The 26140-nt window shown below is 39.9% G+C and overlaps 1 protein-coding gene across 1 annotated transcript; it reads left to right on the top strand.

Moving 5' to 3' along the window:
- Positions 1–537: 537 nt before the first annotated feature.
- On the top strand, positions 538–24637 carry LOC119732236 (kazrin-like). Its single transcript, XM_038205674.1, has 14 exons — positions 538–866; positions 8411–8652; positions 9451–9553; positions 10424–10633; positions 12105–12412; positions 14131–14368; positions 15364–15573; positions 16623–16825; positions 17633–17745; positions 18872–19106; positions 20360–20461; positions 21262–21428; positions 22106–22244; positions 24085–24637. The coding sequence occupies exons 1-14, from the start codon at positions 803–805 to the stop codon at positions 24211–24213; spliced, it is 2463 nt and encodes an 820-aa protein (XP_038061602.1). The 5' UTR covers positions 538–802; the 3' UTR covers positions 24214–24637.
- The last annotated feature ends 1503 nt before the right edge of the window (positions 24638–26140 follow it).

Below are 26140 nucleotides of genomic sequence, written 5' to 3'. Positions count from 1 at the left end.
AAAAAAAATATGGGTATTAAACTGCTTGGGTACATATACCGGTAGTTGGAAAAAGTGTTTGGGTAAAATGCCCTTGTAAAAAAAAAGTGGAACAAAGGAACTTCTTTGGAATTTATTGCTCGAAAAGGAGTGTGACTGTTTTGCCATGAACGTTGCTTTCATTCGGATTGAATTTTGAACCTTAAAAATGAGTAAATTGTTTCGGTCTCATTTTCTGAATGTGATACATTTTCAATCAAATACAATTAGTAAATCGTGACTAATTATCACCCGAACCATAGGGAGTTTTGTCATGTACGATGAGTAAGTTATTTCGGTCCTATTATTTTTGTTGTTTGACGAGTTCTCGTGAAATTGTACTGGCGATCGTGGCGCATTATGAACAATTACTCGAAGAAATATTGAATTTCTTGAGATATTGTCCGAACCATGAGTGTCTTCTTTTTTCGACTGCTGGAATGCAATAGTGCCCTCTTGCGGCGGTAGGTGCACGTATTAAAAATTTAACACCACAACAACGTCTTGAACCGAGACTACTTTAGTGCAGTCAAGTACGTATGCGGCCATGAAAATAATTTTAATGCGGTTAGACGAGGTGTCGATTCCAAAATATTGCATGTAATGATGACTGTCTAAATCCGGCCGAAATTACGTAGAATTGCTATTTTGGGAACAGAATTTGCTGGACAAGATTTAGGGCGTCTTTGCCCGGGATAAGTCACTATGACGGTCGTGATAATTGAAGAGGAGAAGTAGCATTTATTACGCGACAGTGGTGGTTTGAGTTTCTGTGAAAGTCGTCATGGCGGACGTATTTAAATCGATTCCTGCAGCCGACCTTGGGCAAAAGGACTCGCTCATGACAGGTGAGTGGATTTATTGTTGGGGGGGGGGGGACTTTCATGAATAAGTAAAAGTGGGGAAAGTATGTTTTATCCAGACGCCCCTTCTTGGAAAGAATGTAGGCCTAGTAACCAGACGCTGTGTACAAAGTCTATGGAGAGTCTAGCCCCATAAATCACATAATGTGGCCTATTACTGCCTCCGTAAACATAGGCCACACATCCACATGTACAAAAACGTGTCGCACTTTGCCAAATTTTGATTTTCACATTTAGGCTTAGTTTGTAAATTTTTTTTGCTTTAGAAGCATACTCACCCTCTTTATAGGCTAATCAGAAAGTGCTGCCTTTTTCAGATGTCTATTTTTCCTGAAATTTCCAGATTCATTTGCACACGTTTGCGTATCAAAATTTCAACATGAAATTTCACAAAAATTAGACATCTGAAAAAGGCAGCACTTTCTGAGTAGCCTTAAAAGAGGGTGAGTATGCTTCTAAATGTTTACGGAGGCAGTCCAGTAAATAGGCCACATTTATGGGGCTATGGAGAGTCAAGAACATTTTCAAAGTATTTCCTAACAAAATTGGAAATGTTTCTCAGTCCCTGATTCGATTCGTGGCTTGTCAACATTTTATTATTTGTGATGAAAAAATGGCGTCAAGATGCAACATTTTTATACCCCAGTTCTATTATATTAACTTATAATTAACGATCCTAGTTTTACGGTTATTTTGAATTGTATCTTTTGGTAGAAAACTCTGCGATTTTGTTACAATTTTTTTTAAGTCAATGACAATGTCGTGGAATAATCACGGTTTTTCACATTCGTGGTGCATCGCGGCCATCTTCATTTTCGTGTTGAGTCTGTCAACTTCATTGTTGTTTTACTCCCAAATTTCCCTTGAAAAAATACAACCCAGTTTTATCCATGAAATTCTTCCTGAGAATACATGAAAGTTGAACATTGAGACTTACAAAAAACAGGATTTATTTATCCATTTTACTAGGTGCGGTTTTTAAATTGAAAATGATTTTGATAAAATAAATTGTTCTAAATTATGAAGTACAATAAATGATCGTTGACTGCCACAATGTGCACAATTACTGGAAAGAGCAGTCTATAACTAAAGACACTAGTTTACGCTTTTAAATTAGTTGACTTTCTTTAAGTACGAAAATTTACTTAAGATTTAAATACTTAAACAAATATTTCAGAATAAATTTTATGAAATTAAGAGAAAAGTTTTAAATTTAAGAGAAGCCCATATCTCGTGGTAACTGGCATTACATTTAAAGGGGGTCGTCTGTCAACTCTGTGCTGTAATTCTATACAGTTTAAAATGTTTAGGATGGATACTTCTCACTGAAGAGCCCTACAATGTAAGTTAATCCTAACCTTCCAAAATCCTCCCAAATCCTCTTTGCAATATGGAGGATTTTGTAGGATTGAGGCTATATATGGCAATAGTGTGTGGCTGATTTTGGCAGATGCACTGTGTCAAGGTCTTAGGCCGGACCTTGTGTTGTTTTGCTCAACTGTGCATAAAGTTAGGCCTAGATTATACTTGAAATCCTCCGCACTGCTCCAGGATGTCACTGGCTCTGCCTCAACACATTGACAGTGATTGCTGTAGGATTTTGCAGGATTGAGGCAGTGGTCACCCCTCCAAGTACCACATTCAAGAAATAACGGAGGATTTTGGAGGACTGAGGCCATATGCAATTTTTACATGGAGGCAGTTGGAGGATTTTGCAGGATTGAGGTTACATCCTTAAACTTCTGTTAGTTTGACAATACAATTCTTTATATCGGTAAAACGCGTTATAAAAAAAAAAAGAACATGGCAAACACTTAAATAGGCCAACCTTGCATTTGAAAATTTCCTTGTACTTTGCGCTGTTGAAAGAATCTTTTCAGTACGGATGTTAGTCATACATTTGCTACCATTTCAATTATAAAAAATATCAATCACAGAATCTCAAGAGGGATTATTTTGGTAACTTGCGTTACAGTAACTCGCATTATGGCGTGTCACCCATCTTTGGTACAAGTTAAAACATATACTGATATCATATTCATGATTCGTCATTCGTCGCATCATGATTATTCATAAATGAATAATCACACAAAAAGTCTATTGGCATTGATCATGAACCTTTCTCCCTAAAATCCATAATTTTAGGCCCCCAAAACAGTTTTTTTAAACCCCCCCCCCCCCAAAATACATTTGACAATATTCCAGCTCACTGGCACACCACTGAAATGAAAGGTCTTGCTGTCCCCTTTAACCCTAACCGCCCCCAATGCTACAAAATACTACTGTGTAGTAACCTGTAGTATGAATTTCTTCTCATACAAGTGTGCACAGCACATGTAGTATTCTGTGGTATTTGATACTTGACCCCTAAACAGCCCTTTGGGGATTAATTTGATACCACATTTGAGGTTAATTTTCCAAAGATTTCATGGATTTCTTACTTTTCAGTCGTGTCCACTTGTCCATGGAAAAATTTGAAGACTACATGTATGGGGCGCCTTTAATGTAATGAAATACTTATCCCTACCGGTACCATCAAAAATCAATGATTTAACATGGTTTTGAACTCCAGGTTTTCATTTTATTTCAAGGAGAGCGATTAGCTTTCCTCGGTGATTCGATGAGAGTGATTAACGGCTCTCCTGGAATTTATTAAAATGAAGGACTGTGCTGTGTATTGAATGATGAAGTTGCACTATACAGGGTTCGACTTCAGCGGTAGCCCGCTAGCCAAATGCTAGTCAAAACAGTGGCGGGCTAGTCAAACTATTTCTTAAGTAGCCCGGCTGGCGAATCAAAACTTATTGGGATACGGCAAAGATGAAAGGACAGGTAGAAATAAATCATTAAATTCAGAAAGCAAACCTGTATCATTTTGTGTCTAATTTTTTTAAAACTGTTTACTTATAAGATCTTTTGATTAAAAACACTGACAAGATTGCCTTAGGAAACACGTTTTACATGTATGCACATTGTTGTTTATGAGACACTCTATAAAAGAAAAACATGCGGGCTAGTGAAAAAGCCCGCGGACTAGTTAAGAGTCTGTTTTGTCACATGTCAATGTACTGAAGAGGGACACAGGGGTGGAGGAGACAGCTACATTGTAGATCTTCCAAACGGGGGCGCTCTTCAAAACTGACCATTATTATGCATACTGCAAAATGCCGATTTTCTAGGCGCATTGTAATGGTATTTTTTACCATTTCTGGAAATATTTACTTAAAAAAATATCTTTCAAAAATATCTGTCAGGGGGCTAGATTTGGTAAACTGGGGGCGGTGTTTGAAAAAAAGTAAGTTTCTTCCAATGATGGTCGGCCGACCATCGTTGGAAATTAATACAAAAATTCCACTGTTCTTGAAAATGGCAGCACACCAGGTGCCATGATTTCACAGGATGCTTGAGACTATTATTCGCTTACGGTCAAGGAAGGTTTCTCATAATAATTTGGTAGTTTTATTTTTTGATGTTTGCCATTGTTGTATATTTCCTTTAATTAAAATTATACGGGCCAAAAAAAACAACCAGAAAAATGCGGTCGGCCGAGAAGGAAAAAATTGCATGTGGCTGCTGGACCGGAAAGATTAGTTTATTTATATTGGCCTTGGATGTGCATACGTGCATATATCATGGTACTTGTATTTTCTTTCTGTTTTCCATTTTTCTTCTTAAAAGAATCATAATCCAGTTGTTAAATTTTACTGGTACTGAAAATTAAAAAAAGAGGTAACACATGCATTTTTAGGTGACCATATCATATAAACAGCTGGCTTCAATTTGTTTGTTTCAAATGAAGCACAGATTGAGATACATTTAAAAAAAAAAAAAAAGATCTAAACTTTATACTCTGTAAACTTTGATTTTACATAGAGTGAGCCTATTCCACTTTCTCAATGTGCACAAACATATTTACAATTTCAAAATACATTTTTGCGTACATGTACATTCGGAATCCATATGCTGCCCGTATGTTTAGAGTGATTGGCTTAAACACTAGCGCACTGTGTGGTAAACCCGCAGTATGCTGCCTGGCAGGATAGAACCAATTAAGCGGGACCATTCCGTTCTGATCACATGAAGATTGGTCATCTTCCTGAAAAGCCAACTGAGCGTACATGTACTCGTACCAGTACGGGACCGACTGGGGTGTCCCGCGATTGAGATCAGTGGGTTGAACTGGTATATTGACCTAAATGTACAGAGAGAGTATGAGGTAAAAACCTACATGAAGTACTTTTGAACTGTACTGAATTGAACTGTTTGTATTTTTAAAAAAAATGGAATTTCTTGTACACTTATACTGCATGTATTGTGTGTGTGTTTTTCTGTTTCATGACGTCTATCAGTTTGGTACACAAAAACAGTTTAATGGACAAAATTTTGGATTCTCCCCCCCCCCCCCAAAAAAAATTAAGTGGAGAATGGCCACAAACATAAAAATAGCAATTAATGCTGACATATCTTTTGAGATTTTTAAGTTCTTTTAAGTTTTATTTGGGAGAAAATGAAAAATTGACATAGTAGGCTATACTTTATGTGAAGTTCATGACACGTGTACTACAGTACCTACATGTACAGTACATGTACTGTAACTACACTTCAAGTTTCAGGACCCACTCCACAGAAAAGGGTATTATTATATCTAAAAAAAAAGGGAAATTGCATTTGAAATTGAGTACGTACATTGTTGGAAAGCCCACAACATAAGGCCAAAAAAAAGAATAGTTCTGCTTCCGGTTACCCGACCGACCCTATTTTTAGGCTGCGACCCTAAAAATTTTATCGGCAATTCCAAAAAAAAAAAAAAAAAAAAAACATTGAATAAATACAAATAAAATCTGTCTTTTCTGTCTTCACAAAATACCTCTCAACAACCCTTTCGCATCCAAAAATGCTTGTATTTGTTTGGTTTCTTACTTACATTCGCTTTTTTTTTCAAAGAAACCTCCGTTATTACAAATTCGCTTCGCGATATAACTACTTCGCAATTTGATGTCACGCATGATGACTATAATCACGTGGCGACGACTGGTTCCCGCCGCGCCGCGCAGGGGCCGATTTAGAAGACATAATGAAAATGCGGTAACCAGTCCATAGCTAGCTATGTGACCGATAGCGCGCGCTATCAGTACAGTGCAGGCCACTGTCAACTGGTCGGATTCGACATCGTAAAAATGCCAAGAAAACACCGATGGAGAAAGAACATTTTTGCAAGTTAATTTACAGAATTGATCTAGCTTGTCTGTGTATGTATTTTCTGTGTTCAGGAGTTCATTTTGAGATCGCACTACTGGTATTTGGAGTGATACATGCCGCGTGTTTCCCGAAATTGTTGATGGTAAAAACAGCTCTGACGGCCATGGTGGGCCGCTCACACACGCACGCATTACACACCTCGGAGTTTTGGCCAGCTCCCCGCGTCTTGACTAGCGTTGTGCATATGGTGCGAACGGCCTGAATTTTCCATTATTTTTTGAAACTATCGAACGTAAATATATTGACAATAATTAAAGGTAGGTTTTACTCACTTTTTGTTGCCATTTCGTGTATAGCCTTCGTAGTGCAATAGAAATAGTTCAGGCTAAAACTTCGCATATAATTGAATACCCCATTCAATCTGCATAAAAAAAATTGGCCAAAATTTTTTTTTTCCGACCGACCGACCCTATTTTTGAAAGGCATGTAATCGGAAGCAGAAGTATTTTTTTTTTTGGCCTAAGCTTTCATTTGGTACATTGTATGTAATAGAGCCAGTCCACAGCCCCTTCCGTTCTGGAGATATGACATACTTGCATATTACATGTACTGGTAATGACTTCCTTGGAGTATGAATTACACAACTGAGAAAACAGGCTTTGAAATAGCTGGCTCTGTTGTAGATTTGGGCACGATGCACTCAAAATTGTAGGTTTTTTTCCCCAGTTTATTGATCAAAATCAATATTTCTGTGAATGAACCCTAAAACTTTAGGTAATAAAGATGTCATTCATGACAAAAAATGAAAATCACATTTTGACGAAATGTTCAACTCTCAACGTTGAGCGTTGAACTTACACAATAATGCTCAGCGCGACTTAATACCCCCTTTTTGTGTAGCGGGTCACATACCGGTATAAAGCCTACATACATGTACATTGTACACCCAAATGAAGATACATGTACATACACAATGTTCATGTACATGTACAAACTCACTGTATTAAAGGGAATGTACAACATTGCTTTTGCTGTAATTTTCAGAAATAAATGGATTTGGAGGATTAGTATGTTATAGAAAATATTGTTAAACTGACTTGTTTCACGTTTTTGCTTGTAGATGCTGCAAAAACCAAGAAAACCTATCATGTTCTTTTAGTCTGGTTCCCTGACCCCACTTAAAATGAATCAGAGCAATTAATACACTTGGGGAATTGTAAGCCCAGAGAATCAGTCTGACAGGCTTGCACCCCTTCACAGGTGTGTAATCAATTGCAAAGAAAAGTCAGAATAACTAAATATGAAAACTTAGGAACAGTTTTTGAAAAAAAAAGCCAGTTTTCTCCAAGTTTTTCTTGAAAATGTCAGCACACCAGGAGCCACGATTTTAAGGACGCTTTAGACTGTCAGTCCCTAACAATTCAGTAAGGTATTTCGTGATAATTTGATCATTTCGTTTTTTGATGTTTGCAAATGTTGTATCTTCCCTTTAAAACTAAAAGTCAAATGTGCAGTGTGTTTTACTATGTGTACTACAGTATGTCCCCCAGAAAAGTGTCTGTCTATTTTTGAAATATTACATGTAACTACATGAAGTCGATTTAATTATTTTTTTAAATTATTTTTTTGATTGTGCAGATACTCCTTATCCTTGGCCTAAACCCCTATGAGTTTCATTTAATTTCATTCATGCATCACTACACAATTGTCAATTAGTCACAACGACCTTTTTTGGTCACTGTGACCAAGTTCCTGGCCTTAGTCAATTTCACACTGTGTTATGTAAGCTGTGTAAAATCCGGCATGTTGTGAAAAGGGTTTGTGGTTGGGGTTGGAATCCTTTGCCAGGCTATCAGTTATCGTGGCGAGACATCAGCTTAATGCTCAAGGGCAGATAATTCCAATCCCAAACCACATCAGCCCTTTTGTTCACAACAGGAAGGATATTACACAACTTACATAACACAGCACTGAAATTGATTAAGGCAAGGAACTTGGTCACAGTGTCCATAAATGTTGTTGTGATCAATTGACCATTGTGCAGTGATGTGTGAGGGAAATTAAATGAAACTCATAGGGGTTTAGGCCAAGGATAGGGAATAATCTGGACAGTCAAATATTTTCAAAATTGTCGCTTCAAGTGAATAAAATACACAAATTACAAATGATGGACTGTACCTTTAATCCAATTTTTACATGGTGGCAATTGGAGGATTGTGTAGGATTGAGGATGGTTCTTAGCAAAAAGGGCCTAGGGCATGTAGGGGGTTAGGGTTAAGCATGTGCCTGCATTTATTAAAGTAGCACCTCTGTTTGTTGTTTTTCCGCAGCGATTGAGTCCTTGGATTTTCTTAATGACCAGATCGTCCAGTTCATGTTCACGCCCAAATCCTCGGAATGCGACGTCAGCAGCCCGGTCAGCGAATCGGTGCAGCTCCCTGCGAGGGACTCCCTCAAGGCTAATCTTGCCTTGATGCGAAGGCTGCTGATAGACGCACAGATGAAGTACAGACAGGTCGTCGATGAGAACAGCAGACTAGCGACTTGTAAAGAGACTGACACGTCTGAACAGGTAAGAGCTTGCTGACACAATAGATTGATTGCATTTGGCAGACATGTTTGAGGTGTGTTTTGTTATGTTTATTCATTTAACCCTAACCCTAACCGCCCTGAATCCTTCAAAATCCTGTTTGCCAAAGTGGAGGAATTTGGAGGATTGAGGTTACATGGCAGAAGTGCGTTACTGATTTCGTAGGATGCACTTTGTCAAGGTCTTGGGCCGGACCTTGTGTTGTTTTTGCTCAGCCATGCATAAATATAGGCCTGGAGTATGCTTGAAATCCTCCGTACTGCTCCAGGATGTCACTGGCCAAGCTTCAACATATTGACAGTCACTGCCGCAGGATTCAGGCAGTGGTCACCCCTCCACGGACCATATTCAAGAAATAATGCAAGGAATTTGCAGGATTGAGGCTATATGCTAGTTGTTCAAGAGGCAAATTTGAGGATTTTGCAGGATTGAGGCTACATCCTAGCAAAAAGGCCTAGGGAGTTACCGGTAGGGTTAATTAATCTGATACCAAAAACATAAAATTCCATCGATCCCTTTTTTTTTAAAGGCAAAAATGTTTTAGGGTTGCAATTTTTTGGGTCACCCTGTATAGGTTTATGAGTTCTGACTAACACCCCTTGAACTAAAACATTGACAAAATGTGGAACTGCTAACATAAGGCTGAATAGCTCAGTTGGTAGAGCACCGGAACGGCAATCCGGAGGTCGCAGGTTCAAACCCCGCTCCAGTCAATTTCTCAGTTCAACTTTATAAAAAAGATTTTGAGAATGATTGTGTATTTTTTTTTCAACTTGCCAGCTCCCTAACGTCGTAGTAACTCAACTGACTGATACCAACAAGCGACTGGATTACTTCAGTGCAGAAGGCGGTAGTGACCCTGATAACGACAAAGGCAATGCAGGTAAGCCATGCAAAGATCTTTGTTTGTTCAGTGAACATTGGAATGTCTACTGAATACACGTCGTAGGATACAGTTCAGGGTTCCAAGCTGCTTTTGTACATAAGTGCTTGGTGACCAGCAGGGTCAGTGAAAAACAGTGAACTTTACTGGCAGTGAATACATCTTTGCAACTGTCCAATTTCACTCATGAAAGTACAGTCTATTTGATGATTCTGTTTATATTTGTGAAGCGATCAAGCTAAATGAGTCGTTTGTCGGGAACTTTCATTTGGAGTTTCAGGCCAAAATAGGGCCACTTCATCACATCACTTCATCACATCTCTTGGTGTTCCGACCTCCATAATTTTTGAACTAAAGATGGTACCAGCATGCTGTTTTCACAGCAGTAATGCTGAGATTGTGCTCTTTCAAATCTGTAAAAAAAAAAAATTGACTAGGGTCGACAAACGACTCATGTTTTGTAAGCGTGATCGCATCACATTTGTCGATGGATTGTGTCACTGAAAAGTTGGCAGCATTTAATTGGAATATCAAATTAATACAGATTTTTTTTTCTTTTTTGGGTACATTTGTTGTTGTAGTGACTGTTTGATTTGGAATCAAATGTTGTTTAATATTCTTTGTGTTTGTTTTAAAAATTTAAAACAAACGCTGGGGCGCTGTGGTCCAATGGTTATGGTGTTCGACTCGTGTGTCGTGATACATGGGTTCAAATCCTGACCATGGGAACATGGTGCTTGTGCTCTTGAGCAAGGCACTTTACCATTATCTCAGGGAGATGTATTTGCAAAGATGACACTAGGCTATCCCACTCTGAGCAGCAAAAGAAGTCTTAAACAAACATATCGGCTGATTTGCTTCTTGTCACAGAATGGGAGAAGCAACAGGAAGAGAGCGAGTTGCAGCGATTGCGAGACAGATGCAGTCACCTAGAGAGCGACAACATGACCCTGATGAAACAGCTGGATGACCTGCGTGCCTTGGATCACAGCCACGTCGAGATACCCAGCGCTGGAGAGTTGAAGATACAGCTCACGCAGACAGAACATGAGCTGGCTAGAGCGAAGGAGGCCCTTACAGGTATGGTAGTCAGACATACATGCTTGTGGATGTACATTGACCCTAACCGAACTCAACCCATCAAAGCCCAACAGCAAGTTTTGTTGAAATCTGTTGGAATGGGTACAGTACCCCTAAACTGATGGTCTTTTACACTGGGTTGGCATACCTCCAGAAACTAAGTCCAACAGTGTGTGTGTACGATTTCCCATGTGGGTGTTGGAATTTGCCAGGATGGGTACGGTTCCTAGTAAATTATGCTAGGGAGTTAGGGTTAAAGACATGTGGAATCATTTGCTTTTCATGCATTTTGTTCGTTTCCAATAATAACACCAATCAAAATCCAAAGAAGAATGCTGAGAACCTAACCTATTGAACTTTCAGCTCAGTTGATACTACACTTTTGGAGAAACTGTGAAAATTCACACGATTTTGATTACGAAATACGATTTCGTCATAGCACTCATTATTTTAACCAAAAAAAACACACTTTTTGGACTAAATAAGTCTTTTGAGGCACTATAATCTGTTTTCCCGACTTGATCATTAGTGGATGCATTTTTAGTGTTGTGTAAATGTGCATATTGAGGCTAATTATGTACACATGTTTTTGTTTGTTAGTGCCTTTAGCATGTAGTAACATTGGTCATAACCCAGAAGCCGACCTACCGATTTAACGAGAAACTCCTTGGTCAAACTGAAGATAGGACTGGTACCAAATACCCTGTGAAATTATTCCGCCTGAAATGGTATCATTCAGAAGAAAAAAAACCAATCTTATTTTTAACGTGTTTTAGCAGTGCAATCCAGTTACAACACACAAAAAAAGGGTGCAAATGTGTTCTCTGGTTTCTCAAAATGTACTTTGTCACTGAGCTGAGCTTCGATAGGTTGGTTGTTATGCATCCTAATTTAAGATTTTGTACAATTTTGTTGCTTCAAACAAAAAAAAGTGCACAAAAGTAAATAATGCTATGTAATACAAAAATAATAACACGGGAGTCTTATATACATGTAGCACACGTATCTACCAACAATAAGGTACTCAAGGCGCTATTGAATATGAATTTATTAAAAGACAGGTAAATGAAGTATTTGAAATATATACCCATTTTATGTAGCACCTTATAAGGGTTTACAAGGTGCTGCAGCGCATTAAGCAGCCACTGCCAGAAACATCGGGGGCAAACCCCTTCTCATTAGCGATAAGTGTTACTGGGTTCTTTTACGTGCATTATACAACACACGGGACCTCCGGCTTTACTTTGTTTGGAAGGTACTTTGCTTTACATAATCACCCTTAGAGAAAGAAGACATTATTAAGAATGTGTCCTGAATCCACAAAAATCTTATATCAGATATTACAGGGACACACACTAAATTGGACCCCGAATTTACAGAATGACCAGGTAAAAATGCAGTGATTTTCCCTTCATGACTGAAAAAAATATATAACTGATTTTGATCGGTCTGATTTTGTCGCCTCCCCCAGCAATGAAGTCTGATCGTAAACGTCTCAAGGGCGAGAAAGTGGATCTGTTGAACCAGATGAAGCAACTGTACTGCACCCTAGAGGCTAAGGAGGAAGAAATGAGGGACTTCATCCGTAACTACGAGCAGCGCGTCTCAGAGAGCGACGACAGCCTGAGGAAAGTCATCGTGGAGAAGGAGGAAGTGGAGAAGGATCGGTGGGAGATCTTGAAGAGGGCGCGGGAAGCGGCGGAGAGATCAGTGTCCTTGAGGGAGCAGCTCGACAAGAGAGAGAAAGAGAACGAGGGGTTGGAAGAGGAGATAGACAAGGTACGAATAAATAAATACACATGGTACCAATAACATAATCAACGTGGTCTAACTAATTAGCATCAACTACGGCAACTATCTTCAACTAGGGAACTAGTTTGTCATTTTCCCATCATCATCATCATTGGGCGGCCGCAGCCGAGATGGATGAAACCAAACTCTTCCAGACTCTCTTGTCTGCCATGGCCGTGGTGATGTCATCAACGTGCTGGCTCACATCATTGCATACAGTGTCAACGTAGTTGAGGGCTCTCCTCCCTCTGTTGGGGCAAGGCAATCTCCAGCAGATGAGGTCAGAGACAACTTGCTCTTTGGCTCTGTAGCAGTGGCCGGCAAGGCGGGCTCTGCGTTGTGCCACTGTAGTTGAGATAGGTTTGATGTTCCCATACATTGGGGAGCTAATATGCAATATTGACTGCTTGGATGGTATAGTAAAACTATAGCCTCCCGAAGTGATCCATGGAGCGTTCTTTTTTCCCCAAGGTATAGCTGAGGAAGCACAGGTTATTGTAAAATTAGAGTTAACTGATTAATGTAACTGAAATCCTATTACAATGTACTCTATTCCAATATGTGACCTGTTCTGTCAAAATCAGACTTTTCTGGGCATAAGGTCAAAAATGAGATATTTGCATATTGTTAAAATATGTACATTTTCCTTTTAATGGGTGGTTTATTTTTTGAAACCGGTCATTCCTGGGCAGAGTTATGCTATTTTTAAGTTCATTGTGTCGAAAAGTAGAAAACGGAGAAAATGGCCACGAATGTCAGGAAACAGACATTTCTTTAACTGATATGCCTTAACAAATCATCAAAAATACTACATGTATATTAAGAGTTCAAATTAGGGTTTCAAACTTTTATAGTATATTTTAGACATGTTCAAGATTACAAATATGCAAAAATTAGAAAATAAAAAAAAATCACCCCCACAGCGTTTTTTTGGCCCTATCTTATTTTCAACCTCTGCCCAGAAGCGTCTGCTTTTGACAGAACAGGTCACATATGACATTAGTTGAAATTTTTTTCAAACTACTACTTTTCCAAATTCCCCCTTCGTAAAATCCAGCTCTGTAGTGCTAGCGGTTGGGACCAGTATGTGCAACGCACAACGGCACACCCATTTACGGTACATTGCCCAATGTGCTACCGGTTGCTACGTTGGTTGCTATGTGTATCATACTTTTTCAGCCATTGTATAGACAAACCTGGCGGTAGCCAGATGCACATACGCGCCTTTTCTTTTCTTTTCGAGTGAGCGTGACACCACCACAGTAAAAGCTTCTAATTCTGGTCGCCGGATTCCACTATGGGCTCCGTGCGCCAACGAAGGAGGGCAGCCTTTTACCTAGCAACGACGTCCCATGGGCGGGACATTTAGCTGGTTGACGCGCACCGTTCCTTGTGCGTGATGCACGTACACCACGGGATTAGCACTGTGTACATGCAGTGGTACGGACGCGCGTCGCGGCAAAATTGCAGTTAGGCAAGATGACGTCGGTCGGTTATTCCCAACTGTACTTTCTTTGCCGGTGAGGGGGTACTTGTGAACGGAGCAGATAGTCTTTTTGGCTGTACACAGCAAGATAATAAAATTAGCGAATGCCACATGACTCGCTCTCGGGCAATCAGGATACAGAATCTGCGGGTGAGGTGTTATAATATCGACTATCCACCCTCAACCCGTGTTATATTTGTATAATATTTTCTGTCTACAGTTGAAGCACCAGATAACAGCTGAGAGACGTACATGTACCTACCACCATCCCCCTCACACACCGACAATCACCCTGACCAGCACCCCTGTCACCACACCGGACATGACAGACCACGGCTACCACCACATGCACAAGCCAGTCTCTAAAGCCAACAGTCAGTTGTCTGCATCGTTATCGGACAATGTCACCAATTCCTCTGCAGGGCAGAATGAGTTGAGGGCTCCCCAAGATGTTTCAGGTATTAAAACTTATTCATAAGAGGGAATTTTGCGTCGGGGTGATTTAAATTCAATGTTGGGTTTTGTCCTTCACCGACGTATTTTTATAAACACTGTATACTCGGTGTTGTCCTGAGTGATTGTGAGAAAAGAATTCACAAGCTCGGTTGGGACTCGAACCCACAACCTTCTTACTTAAAAACTTATTTCTTACTTGCTTACTTAAAAACTTATGCAGGGTTTTGTTTTGTTTACATGTTTACACCAAAGCTGCGTCATCGATTTATCTTGTTTGAATATACATCATTTTAAATGTGGAAACGTTTGGCCTTTAACCCTAACCTTCCCAAATCCTCCCAAATCCTCTTTTCAAAAGGGAGGATTTTGCAGGATTGCGGCTATATGGCAAAAATGTGTGGCTGATTTTGGAGGATGCACCTTGTTAAGGTCTTGGGCCGGACCTTGTGTTGTTTATGCTCAGCCGTGCATAAATTTAGGCCTAGATTATACTTGAAATCCTCCGCACTGCTCCAGGATGTCACTGGCTTTGCCTCAACACATTGACAGTGATTGCTGGAGGATTTTGATGGATTGTGGCAGTGGTCACCCCTCCAAGGACCACAAGAAATAACGGATGATTTTGCAGGATTGAGGCTATATGCAATTTTTACATGCAGGCAGTAGGAGGATTTTGTAGGATTAAGGTTGCATCCTAGCAAAAATGCCTCGGGAGTTAGGGTTAAGAATGACTTCAAAGGATGTTTTATTTGTTGGGTAGGTAGTGTGCTATTCATAATCACTCTTGGAGGACGACTGCATTAAGGAGTGCATCAGAATTATACAATCATAGATGTCAGATGTAACACAGACAGAAAAAATGTGGATCCCAAATTTATAGAACGACCCGGACTTCAGTTAACAATCTTACTTCATTTTCAATTTGTGAGGATAAGCCTTGAGCAAATTTCTCAATAGTTATTTTATAATGTGATTTGATGTTGATTTCTCATTGCAGACATCACATTAGGTGAAGGCACAAGCACAGAGCACCTACTCTCTACCACATCAGACGGGATGACGCACTCAAACGAAGATCTCTCCTATGAGGTCACCCTTCCGAGAGAGAAAAAGAAGAAGCCCAAGAAACAGTCCAAGAAGTTCAACTCACTCTCCAAGATATTTGGGAAGAAGAACAGATCTGCTCTGGAGCAGCTAGTTTTTGATGGTAAGATTTTGAGTTTTGTTATCTGTCCAGTCAAATTAAAGTCTGTCACAAGCCAATATGGCCCATCAGGCCGGCGTTTATCTCCAGTTTGGAATGAAACAACTGAGAATATTTCTATTCCCCCTGGATGAGATGCCAGTCCATCGCAGGTTGCTCCCCAGCTAATGCCGGTACCCATTTATACTCCTGGGTGGAGAGATAGGCAGGTATGGGTGAAGTGGCTTGCCCAAGGACACAACACATGACCCCTGACCCTCTGATCACGAGTCACGAACCCTAACCACTAGGCCACACTCCCCCATAATATGTCCAGTCACTCATCACAATAACATTGCCCATTAGCACCGGTGATTGACAATTGTATCTATTCTCTGATGAAGCCACAAACCCATGAAGTGCTTCGGCGGTTTTGGATGTTACAAGTAGTAACGGATAGGACAGTTTCGGGCGTTACATGGACTTTTAAAGAAAATGTACAACATTTGTTTTTGCTGTAATTTTCAGAAATGCATGGATTGGGGGGGGGGGGGTAGTACTTTGTAGCAACTATTGTTACACTGACTTGTTTGAGGTTTTGGGTTCGTAGATGCTGGAAAAACCAAGAAAAACAATCCTGTTCTTGTAGTCTGGTTCCCTGACCCAGCTTTAGATGAAGCAGAGCAATTTATAGACGTCAGGGAATTGTAAGGTCGGGGAACCAGTCTAGCTGGCTTGTACCTGTTCATAGGTTTAATCGATTGCAAACAAAATGCGGACTAACTAAATATGATAAATTGGGAGCAGTAATTGAAAAAAGCCAGTTTTTTTTCCGACGCTGGTCAGCTGACCAGCATTGGACATTGATACAGAAATACCACTTTTCTTTAAATTGTTGGCACGCCAGGTGCCGTGATTGTACAGGATGCTTTAGACTGTCATTCACTAACAGTCAGGTAAGGTATTCATTGATAATTTGCTAGTTTTGTTTTTTGATGTTTGCACATTTTGTATATTCCCTATAAGGTAAAAAGATGTTTTTTAATTATTTAATGTTTCTATTGTTTGTACAGATACTCATATTTCAAGCTCAAGAAACAGTTCCCCATCGTTGGACAACACGTTGGATGACAGAGAGAAACTTCGTCTTGCCGAGAAGTGTCGAAACACTAGCATGACACAGTGGAAGGCCGACATGGTAGTGTCGTGGTTAGAGATCACCATGTGCTTGCCGCAGTACAGCCAGAATTGCCAGGAGAATATCAAGAGTGGGAAGGTAAAAGTATAGCTTATGTTCTATTCCCATTATATCGATAGAGCTGGTCCCAGAGGGCAGGCCTTCGGATTCCGTGCATAAACAGTAGATGAAGCCATCTTACCACTTTCTGAATCCCAAGTGAGTGGGACACCTTTTTATCAATAGTATAACCGTTGAAAAATTTGTGTAGAGCATGCAAGTTCCATCTTTACTGTGCCTCAAGTTTGCTTGAAGATAAATTTGTTGCCCCCACACGCGCTCGTGGAACACGGAGAATGTAGTGCGTCTGTGTTATGGAGTGTCATGGCCGAGCGGTTAAGAGCACCAGACTCGAGCTCTGGTGTTTCTGATCAGCAGAGTGTGGGTTTGAGTCCCGGTCTGGACACTTGTGTCCTTAAGCAAGACGCTTAACCATTATTGCTTCGTCCTTTGATGGGACGTGAAGCCGTAGGTCCTATGCGTTGTATAATGCACGTTAAAGAACCCAGTATCACTTATGGCTAAGAGAAGGGGTTTGCCCCGGTGTTTCTGGCAGTGGCTGCAATATGCGCCGCAGCACCTTGTAAACCCTTAAATGGTGCTACATAAAATGGGTCTGATATTTCAAATATTTCATTTACCTGTCTTTAAAATACATTTATATTTATAAGCGCCTTGAGTACCTAATTGTTGGTAGATACGTGCGCTATATAAGACTCTGGCCTCGTGGCATGTGGGACAAAGGCGCACTACGTTATTCTGTATTCTACTAGCACTCGTGGAATAACTTATCCCTGTTGCATTGCCCATAATGTGAATGTGGCTTCATCCTTTGATCTGTTGTAGGTGTTGCTTGGTTTATCGGACGCTGAGCTAGAGTCGGGTATGGGAGTGACCAATGTCCTGCATAGACGGAAAGTCAGACTTGCCATTGAGGAACAACGACCTGGGGTCGAAAAGTGAGTCTAACTCCTGAAGCTTTTAGGGATATCTGGCTAATACTAAACAGACTCTCATATTGTATATTATGATAGATTAATACATTTACTAACGTTTCATATACAGCTTACTTTTGTAATAGGAAGTGTACAAGTATTCTTAACCCTAACTCCTTAGGCCGTTTTGCTAGGATGTAGCCTCAATTCTGCAAAATCCTCCAATTGGCCTCATGGAAAAATAGCATATAGCCTTAATCCTGAAAATTCCTCCATATTTCTTAAATATGGTCCGTGGAGGGGTGACCACTGCCTGAATCCTGCAAAATCCTGCGGCAGTGACTGTCAATATGTTGAGGCTTGGCCAGTGACATCCTGGAGCAGTACGGAGGATTCAAAGCATAATCCAGGCCTATATTTATGCACGGCTGAGCAAAAACAACACAAGGTCCGACCCAAGACCTTGACACTTAGTCAAGGTATTGACCTTGACTAAGTGCCCTCTACGAAATCAGTAACACACTTTTGCCATGTAACCTCAATCCTCCGAATTCCTCCACTTTGGCAAAGAGGATTTTGAAGGATTCAGGGCGGTTAGGGTTAATATAGGAAATTGCTTCTCTATTGGCATTCTTTGGAGGCAGTATAGTATATAGGTCGAGTAAAAAAAAAGGAAACCCAAATGTCGGGACCATTTTTTAATCAAATTCTTCATATAGCAATTTCAAAATCTAGGATATGAAAGCCCAATTAATTAACTTTATTTTAGTGCAAGAATCATTCAAATCACTCATGTACTTTTCAAGTTACGGAATTTTAAACACAAACACTGTTTTAAAGTTCTGTCCACGGATCACAAAACGGTAAGTGTTCTTTCAGCAAAACGAAAACGATTCACATACATCCCTATGTGAATTGTAACCTGTAAAACATTATGAGTATAGTGCCCGATCAGGCACTATATATTTCAGAAATTACGCGCGCTATGTCTTGACGCGCGTCTAGTTCACGCCAACGCAAATTGCATGCACTAGCCTATATTAGTGAACCACACATGACCGTGTTTCAGCCAACCAGGATAAAGAACCAGAGGTGTGTTATAATTACAAATATTGATGATTTGAATGTGATATATTTTGATATTGACCAGCATATACCCCAAGGCCGGTGACCTGGACCACCGATGGGTGGCGCGGACCTGGCTAAACGACCTGGGCTTGGGTCAGTACTCGTTACAGTTTGAGTCCGAGAGGATCGACGGAAGGGTTCTCAACAGTCTGACCAGGAAAGATCTGGAGAAACATCTCGGGATCACCAGAAAATTCCATCATGTCAGTTTGCTTCACGGCATCGAGTTGTTAAGAAGAATCCAGTTCGACAAAGGGGTAAGTTTTTCCCAAACTAAATTTGTTTAGCCTAAACCTCACCTAAAGCTACAAAATACTACGACTAGCTCAGCATATAAGTGTGCACAACACTCATTGTATTCAGTTCTTTATCACAAAGTAATGGCTAGGACGTTAGATAGAGATTTTCAGACTTTTTCGCTGAAATCATACCTTTGAATCAGCATAAAAAAGACATCAGTTGAAAAAGATATGCATCTTTCAGACCTTTCATTCAGTTTTCTGACTTTTTAAAAATTGACAATGTCATTCCAAAAAGTTTTACTATAATTTTTTTCCCCACTAAGAAATATACTATATGCTTTTAAGAAAGTTAGACTTTACATCATCTCATATATGTCATTGCTGCAACTATTTGTGGTTGTCTTTCGTATTTTTCCCCGCGCAAATTCTGTTTAAATCAAAAACAAAATAAAAAAAAGCCGAGGGATATTATTGGCGACCAGGCCCTCGGCCAGTTTAAACGTACTTGTTTAATACCGGCCAAGTACATATTTATTCCCATTCATAAATACCTTTTCAGTCAAAGAGTCCAAACAAGTAAAAAAAAAACATTTCCAATGATTTTGTTCAACAGTTTTACCTCATGTTTTTTAAACACCCCTCTAGCTATGTTATGTGCCTCTCGCGAGTAGTAATAACAACTCCTTATATGGAGATTAGTGGGTGGACACGTACTGCACAATGTGGCGCAGAACGCAGCTGTACCGGTGTAGCGTGAATTGAGGACTGTAAAATGTGGACTCACTGGTAGTATTGTGCATGCCTAAGTGAAGCCTGTGAACGTTCAACCAATAAAACAGTAAAAGGCACCACATTTCATAGGAGTCCACATTTCCTTTGACACTGGAAAAGTTTTTTAAGACCAGCCAGCTGGTGTTTTATCAACCATTTAAGATCGGCCACGTGATGGGCTCTCAGCTAATAGGAATGGGTAAACTGTCTTAGGTATTTATGAATGTTGCATCAAACTGTTGCAGATCATGTCACTCATGAAAATACATGTTATTAAAAAGCATGCATGCTGTCCAAGTTTGTAGGATTGACACACAGGGTACCGCCATTTTGACAATTGTTTTTGACATGTTTGATGATATTATCGTTTCATTGGGGTTTGGCACGTTCGCATTTGTCTTGCTAATGAACGCAAACACATTCATGTGAGTGAAACGCACCCCAGGTGTCTTTATACATTCTTAATTCGAAACTTTCATTTTGTGTGATAAAATAAGGTGCTTGTTGAGAGGCGCACACAGTGTGAAGACATGGATTGTGACCTGGTAGTCTGGACCAGCCAAAGACTCATCAGATGGTCTCGCACTATTGACCTCAAGGTAAGAATATAGGAACATACGAGTCTTGGTACCAGACTTGCTTTGAATTTTGTTGGTGTAGCACTGCTGGTTACTTCAGAAATTGGATTTCCCCAAAATTCCCCAACTCAATCATCCATAACTCTTTGGTCAGACCCAAAGTGTATTAAACAAAAAACTTATCGGGAAACAGACGTTACGTTTTAAGACATTAAGGTATTTGATTTTCAGTAGGCATTGATAAAAGTCAGTGAAGTTTCTTGCAAGAATTTAATGATAACTATGTTGTGGTATGTATAGCTTCACTCTATAAAAACACCGATGAATTTTTTTCAAAAAGTTGCTTTGATGTTATGGATACATAATGTTTGTATTGTTCAGAAGTTCCATTATAACGTTACGGACGTTATTTATCTGAATTGAAATTCATACACTTGATAAAAAAATACTGAATCATGGTAATCTTAAGTTTTGTGAGTAATTTTGTATAAAATATTATCTTTTCTCTCTGCCTTAAACATGAAAACCTTTACAATAACACTTGCTGTTTTGCTTATGAAAACAAGATGCTAGAATGACTACCTCAAATCTTTAATTTTAGCAAAATAACCCAGTTTTTTTGACAAAAAAAAAAAAATTTCACCACATTCTATCTCACTGGTACAATCTGCACACACTTAAGGCTTCGCATATAAAAATTGAATCGGGTATTTTGAATATTTCCGGTATATATTAACAAATCTAAATTAGAATAATATTAAAAGTGTACAGACCTAGAACAAATTGGTTTCATCCCTGACCAACAAATTTGCTTTTTTCAGGAGTATGCAGACAATCTTCTTGACAGTGGCGTGCATGGTGCTCTGATGGTGCTGGAACCCTCATTTGATTCGGATGCAATGGCTAATGCCTTGGGGATTCCTTCGAGTAAAACCATCATCAGACGACATTTAACTACAGAGCTGAACTCCATTCTTCTTCCCGCAAGGTGAGGATAGTTATTTTTTCAAAGAGTACAAGGAATATTCTTTGTGTTCTGAACTACTTATGCATCCTTCTATTTATGTGGAATTCACAATTTCAACTTTAGACAGCAATAAATTGTAAAATTTGAACTTACGTGAACTTGATCTTACTTTAACTTGAACTTACAGTGTAGCATTTACATGTGCTGTCACTGAAAACAGATTTAAAGTTTATATACAACATTTGCAAAGATCAAAAAACAAAACTACAAAATTATTATGAAATACCTTACTTGACTGTAAGTGCATAATAGTCTCAAGCATCCTGTGAAATCATGGCGCCTGGTGTGCTGTCATTTTCAAGAAAAGTGAATTTTTGTATCAATTTCCAACGATGGCCGGCCAACCATCTTTGGAATTTTTTTTTCAAATACAGTCCCCAATTTACCAAATTTAGTTAGTCAACATTTTGTTTTGCAATCAGAACTGGTACAAGCCAGCTAGTCTAGTTTCCTGACCCCTGACAATTCCCCAACATCTATAAATTGCTCCTGTCTGTCTGAAGTATGGTCAGGAAACCAGACTAGAAGAACAGTCTTGTTTTTATAGGGTTTTCTAGCATCCATGAACACAAAACTTTAAACAGTTTAATGTAACAATGAATATTCAGACTGTAATATTTTGTGTTGTGGCACTTTAGAGCAACTCAAGATGTATTCAGTGGCGTTGTAGACACACGTTCGAGACGGAGCAGTGGTGGAGGTACACTGGGCAGGTCCTTCCAGAGATCCTACACCAGTCCACATGATGACAAAGGCCGATCGAAACCAACATTCAGGGTAGGTCCAGTATTGTCCTCACAAGTCCTCACAATTTCACTACAAGTCCTCACAAGACACAAGAAGTCCTCACAGGTCCTCACATGTCCTTACAGGTCAATCACAAGTTCTTGCAAATCCATCACAAGTCCATTGCATGTCCTCACAATTCTCAACAAGTCCTCACAGGTCCTCACAGGTCCCAACAGGTCCTCACATGTCCACAAGTCCTCATAAATCCATTACAGGTCCTCGCAAGTCCATCAAATGTTCTCACAAGTCCATTACAAGTCATCACCAGTCCAAATAAGCTCTCAGGTCCTCACAAGTCCTAACAAGTCCATAACAAGTTCTCGCAAATCCATCACAGTTCCATTGCCGGTCCATCACATGTTGATCACAAGTCTGCACAAGTCCTCACAATTCCATTACAAGTCATCACCAGTCCCAATACGTGCTCAGGTCCTCACTAATCCTAACACGTCCATCACAAGTTCTCGCAAATCCATCACAATTGCATTGCTGGTCCATCACAAGGTGATCACAAGTCCACACAAGCTCATCACAAGTCCTCACTTGTCCTCAAAGGTCCTCTCAATTCCTCACAGGTCCTCGCAAGTCCTCACAAGTTCTCACAAGTCCATTACAAGTCATCACCAGTCCCAATAAGTTCTCAGGTCCTCACTAGTCCTAACAAGTCCATCACAAGTTCTCGCAAATCCATCACAGTTCCATTGCTGGTCCATCCCAAGTTGATCACAAGTCCTCACATGTCCTCACAGGTCCTCACAATTCCTCACAATTCCTCACAGGTCCTCACAAGTCCTCACAAGTTCTCACATCACCAGTCCAAATAAGTTCTTGGTCCTCACTAGTCCTAACAAGTCCATCACAAGTTCTCGCAAATCCATCACAGTTCCATTGCTGGTCCATCCCAAGTTGATCACAAGTCCTCACATGTCCTCACAGGTACTCACAATTCCTCACAATTCCTCACAGGTCCTCACAAGTCCTCACAAGTCCATCACAAGGTCTCGCAAATCCATCACAGTTCCATTGCTGGTCCATCCCAAGTTGATCACAAGTCCTCACATGTCCTCACAGGTCCTCACAATTCCTCACAGGTCCTCACAGGTCCTCACAAGTCCATTACAAGTCATCACCAGTCCCAATAAGTTATCGGGTCCTCATTAATCCTAACAAGTCCATCACAAGTTCTTGCAAATCCATCACGCTTCCATTGCTGGTCCATCACAAGTTGATCACAAGTTCATCACAAGTCCTCACATGTCCTCAGAGGTCCTAACAATTGCTTACAGGTCCTCACAAGTCCTCACAAGTCCTCACAAGTCCTAGCAAGTCAATCACAAGTCTTCACCAGTCCATAACAAGTCCATTAGAAGTTAACCTTTTTATTTAATCTTAATGAGTAGGGAGAAGGTCCTGTACTTTATTTTTTCAGACATTACCACAATCAGACACAATTAGTGCCTTTCAGGACTTCTTGGGCCAGTGTTTTACATCATGTTCGTTTCGTGTTTAAAGTTAGCATATTTTCACAGGTTTGCAGGGAATTTTGGCATTATGCACATGTAACCATCCCGCAACTAACAGTTCTGGCTGTGACTGTTTACATAACTTGATACAGCTTTGCTTTGACTGTAGGAGATTGATAAGCCAGCTGTGCCTACCAGTCACCTGCTTTTGTCTGTTGACGGAATTTGACTGTCACAATGCCCACAAAAATATGATCTGACGTTCGGTGACTAGCCTGTGTATAGATTATGGCAGGGGAAGTGGAATAAATTTCCGACTGTCTGTGACTGATCAAACCACATCTAATTATTTTCCTCCTTCTCAGGGATCTTTGGGAAGAGCCTTAGGGAGGAAGCTGCGTCAGGAGATCGGCTACTCGTCCAGCTTCAGCAGCGTCCCGGAGCAAGTCCGTGCCCGGTCACGCAGTCAAGAACTCGAGAGTACCATGGTCTGAAAAGCGCACGTATCATACAGTAGATTCAGCATGCTATTGTATTCACAACAAGATTAAATTAGGTTTTTGCCCCACAACAAGATTATCCCGTCACAGGTACATTTGTGTACCATTTATGTTGTAAAAGAAAGTTTGCAGTCACCACATATGACAAGAAATCTCTTTAGTGAGTTTTTGTGGCCCTAAAAATACCTTGGTCTAAACACTTTCTATAAATTTGGGGTCCTTTTTTTTCCCTGTGACATGATCTGACATCTATGATATTTAATTTGAGGCACTTCTTTTAATGCAGTCGTTCTTGTCGCCCTGCCTGTTACTCCCTGTACCACCCCAAATTTCCCTGCCTGTTACTCCCTGTACTGCCCCAAAACCACCCTGTATGTTATTCCAGGTACCCCCCAAAACCGCCTGAGAACTAAATGGGCTAATGAATTCATTGGGCAATATTGTGTGCAAATGGGTTAATTTTTAAATTTAACTTTTTAGGGGGCCGATCAATCCATGTTTATTAAACTAAGTCTGTAGTATTTTCTTTCAAAATTCACACACTTATATACACACAGTCGTGAATTTCTATACGCCCAAGGACAATGCTTTGTGTTTCCCTTTGTCCCTGTAATATAACACTCTCCCATAGACTAAGCACAAAACCGTACGATCGAGGACCGTTTTCAACAAAGACCCAACGCTCTTTGTTTTCAACAAAGACCCAAGGATCTTTTGTTCTCCCTTTGTGTGTCTGTCCTCTATCGTAAACATTGTATACAATTACATACATTTCTTTTTTCTTAAACTAAGGTGCACATCAAGGACTCTCCTTTGTCTTTCTAAAAAAGTCTTGTATTTTTGTATATTAATTTTCTCCATTCCTCTTAATTTCATTTGATTTGAAAAAAATTCCAACTTTTTTACAACTTTTGTGAAAATTTAAATGTTGATTAACCTATTTGGAGCAACAAAAGTAAACAAATTCTCAATAATGATGCTAGAAGTGCTTTCAAATGAAAATCAACTTCAATATAAACAGAGGTTGTGTTAAGGACTACATCCTACAGTATCTATTGACCCTAACCTTCCCAAATCTTCTTTACAAAATGGAGGATTTTGCAGGATTGAGGCTACCGGTATTATGGCAAAAATGTGTGGCTGATTTTGGAGGATGCACTGTGTCAAGGTCTTAGGCCGGACCTTGTGTTGTTAAAACTCAGCCGTGCATAAATTTAGGCCTAGATTATACTACTCTGCTTCAACATATTGACAGTGATTGCTGGAGGCTTTTGCAGGATTGAGGCAGTGGTCACCCCTCCGAGGACCACAGTCAAGAAATAATGGAGGATTTTGGAGGATTGAGGCTGTATGCAATTTTTACATGGAGGCAGTTGGAGGATTTTGCAGGATTGAGGTTGCATCCTAGCAAAAATGCCTAGGGAGTTAGGGTTAAATGAAGTAGTATGATTTCGGGGCTTCCTGTTTGTTGATCTATTGATGATTTATTATTTTCATGCCTCTCTTTATTCAAAGTGCTTTCTTTCATGTTTATGCCGTTTTCCAGATATATCATGTACACTATCAATGCAGAACCACTTTCAAGTGCTCTTATTTAAAGCAACGTATGATCATTTACAGTTTAAAGTACCTGGAAAAGTACAAGTACCTACCGATTTAATGACAGAAACAGAGCTCAAAGTAAAGATAGGAATGGTACCAATTACCCTGGGGAAATACTCCGCCTGATATGGTATAGTTTGGAAGAAAAGTAACATTGAAGGTCTTTTTAAAACATAGCCCACATTTTAAGAAATGTGTTAGACATGAAATTCAGTTACAAGACCCCAAAAATTGCACACACATTTTCTCTTCTTGCTCAAAATGTATAGTGTCTACTGAGCTAAAACTTCAGGGTAGAGTACATGTACATCATTTGTAA

The sequence above is a fragment of the Patiria miniata genome, unplaced genomic scaffold (genome assembly GCF_015706575.1).
Source record: "Patiria miniata isolate m_02_andy unplaced genomic scaffold, ASM1570657v1 HiC_scaffold_24, whole genome shotgun sequence".
Classification (NCBI taxonomy): Eukaryota; Metazoa; Echinodermata; class Asteroidea; order Valvatida; family Asterinidae; genus Patiria; species Patiria miniata.
Note: the sequence above shows the minus strand (reverse complement) of the source record. Positions and strands in the feature narration are given on the sequence as shown.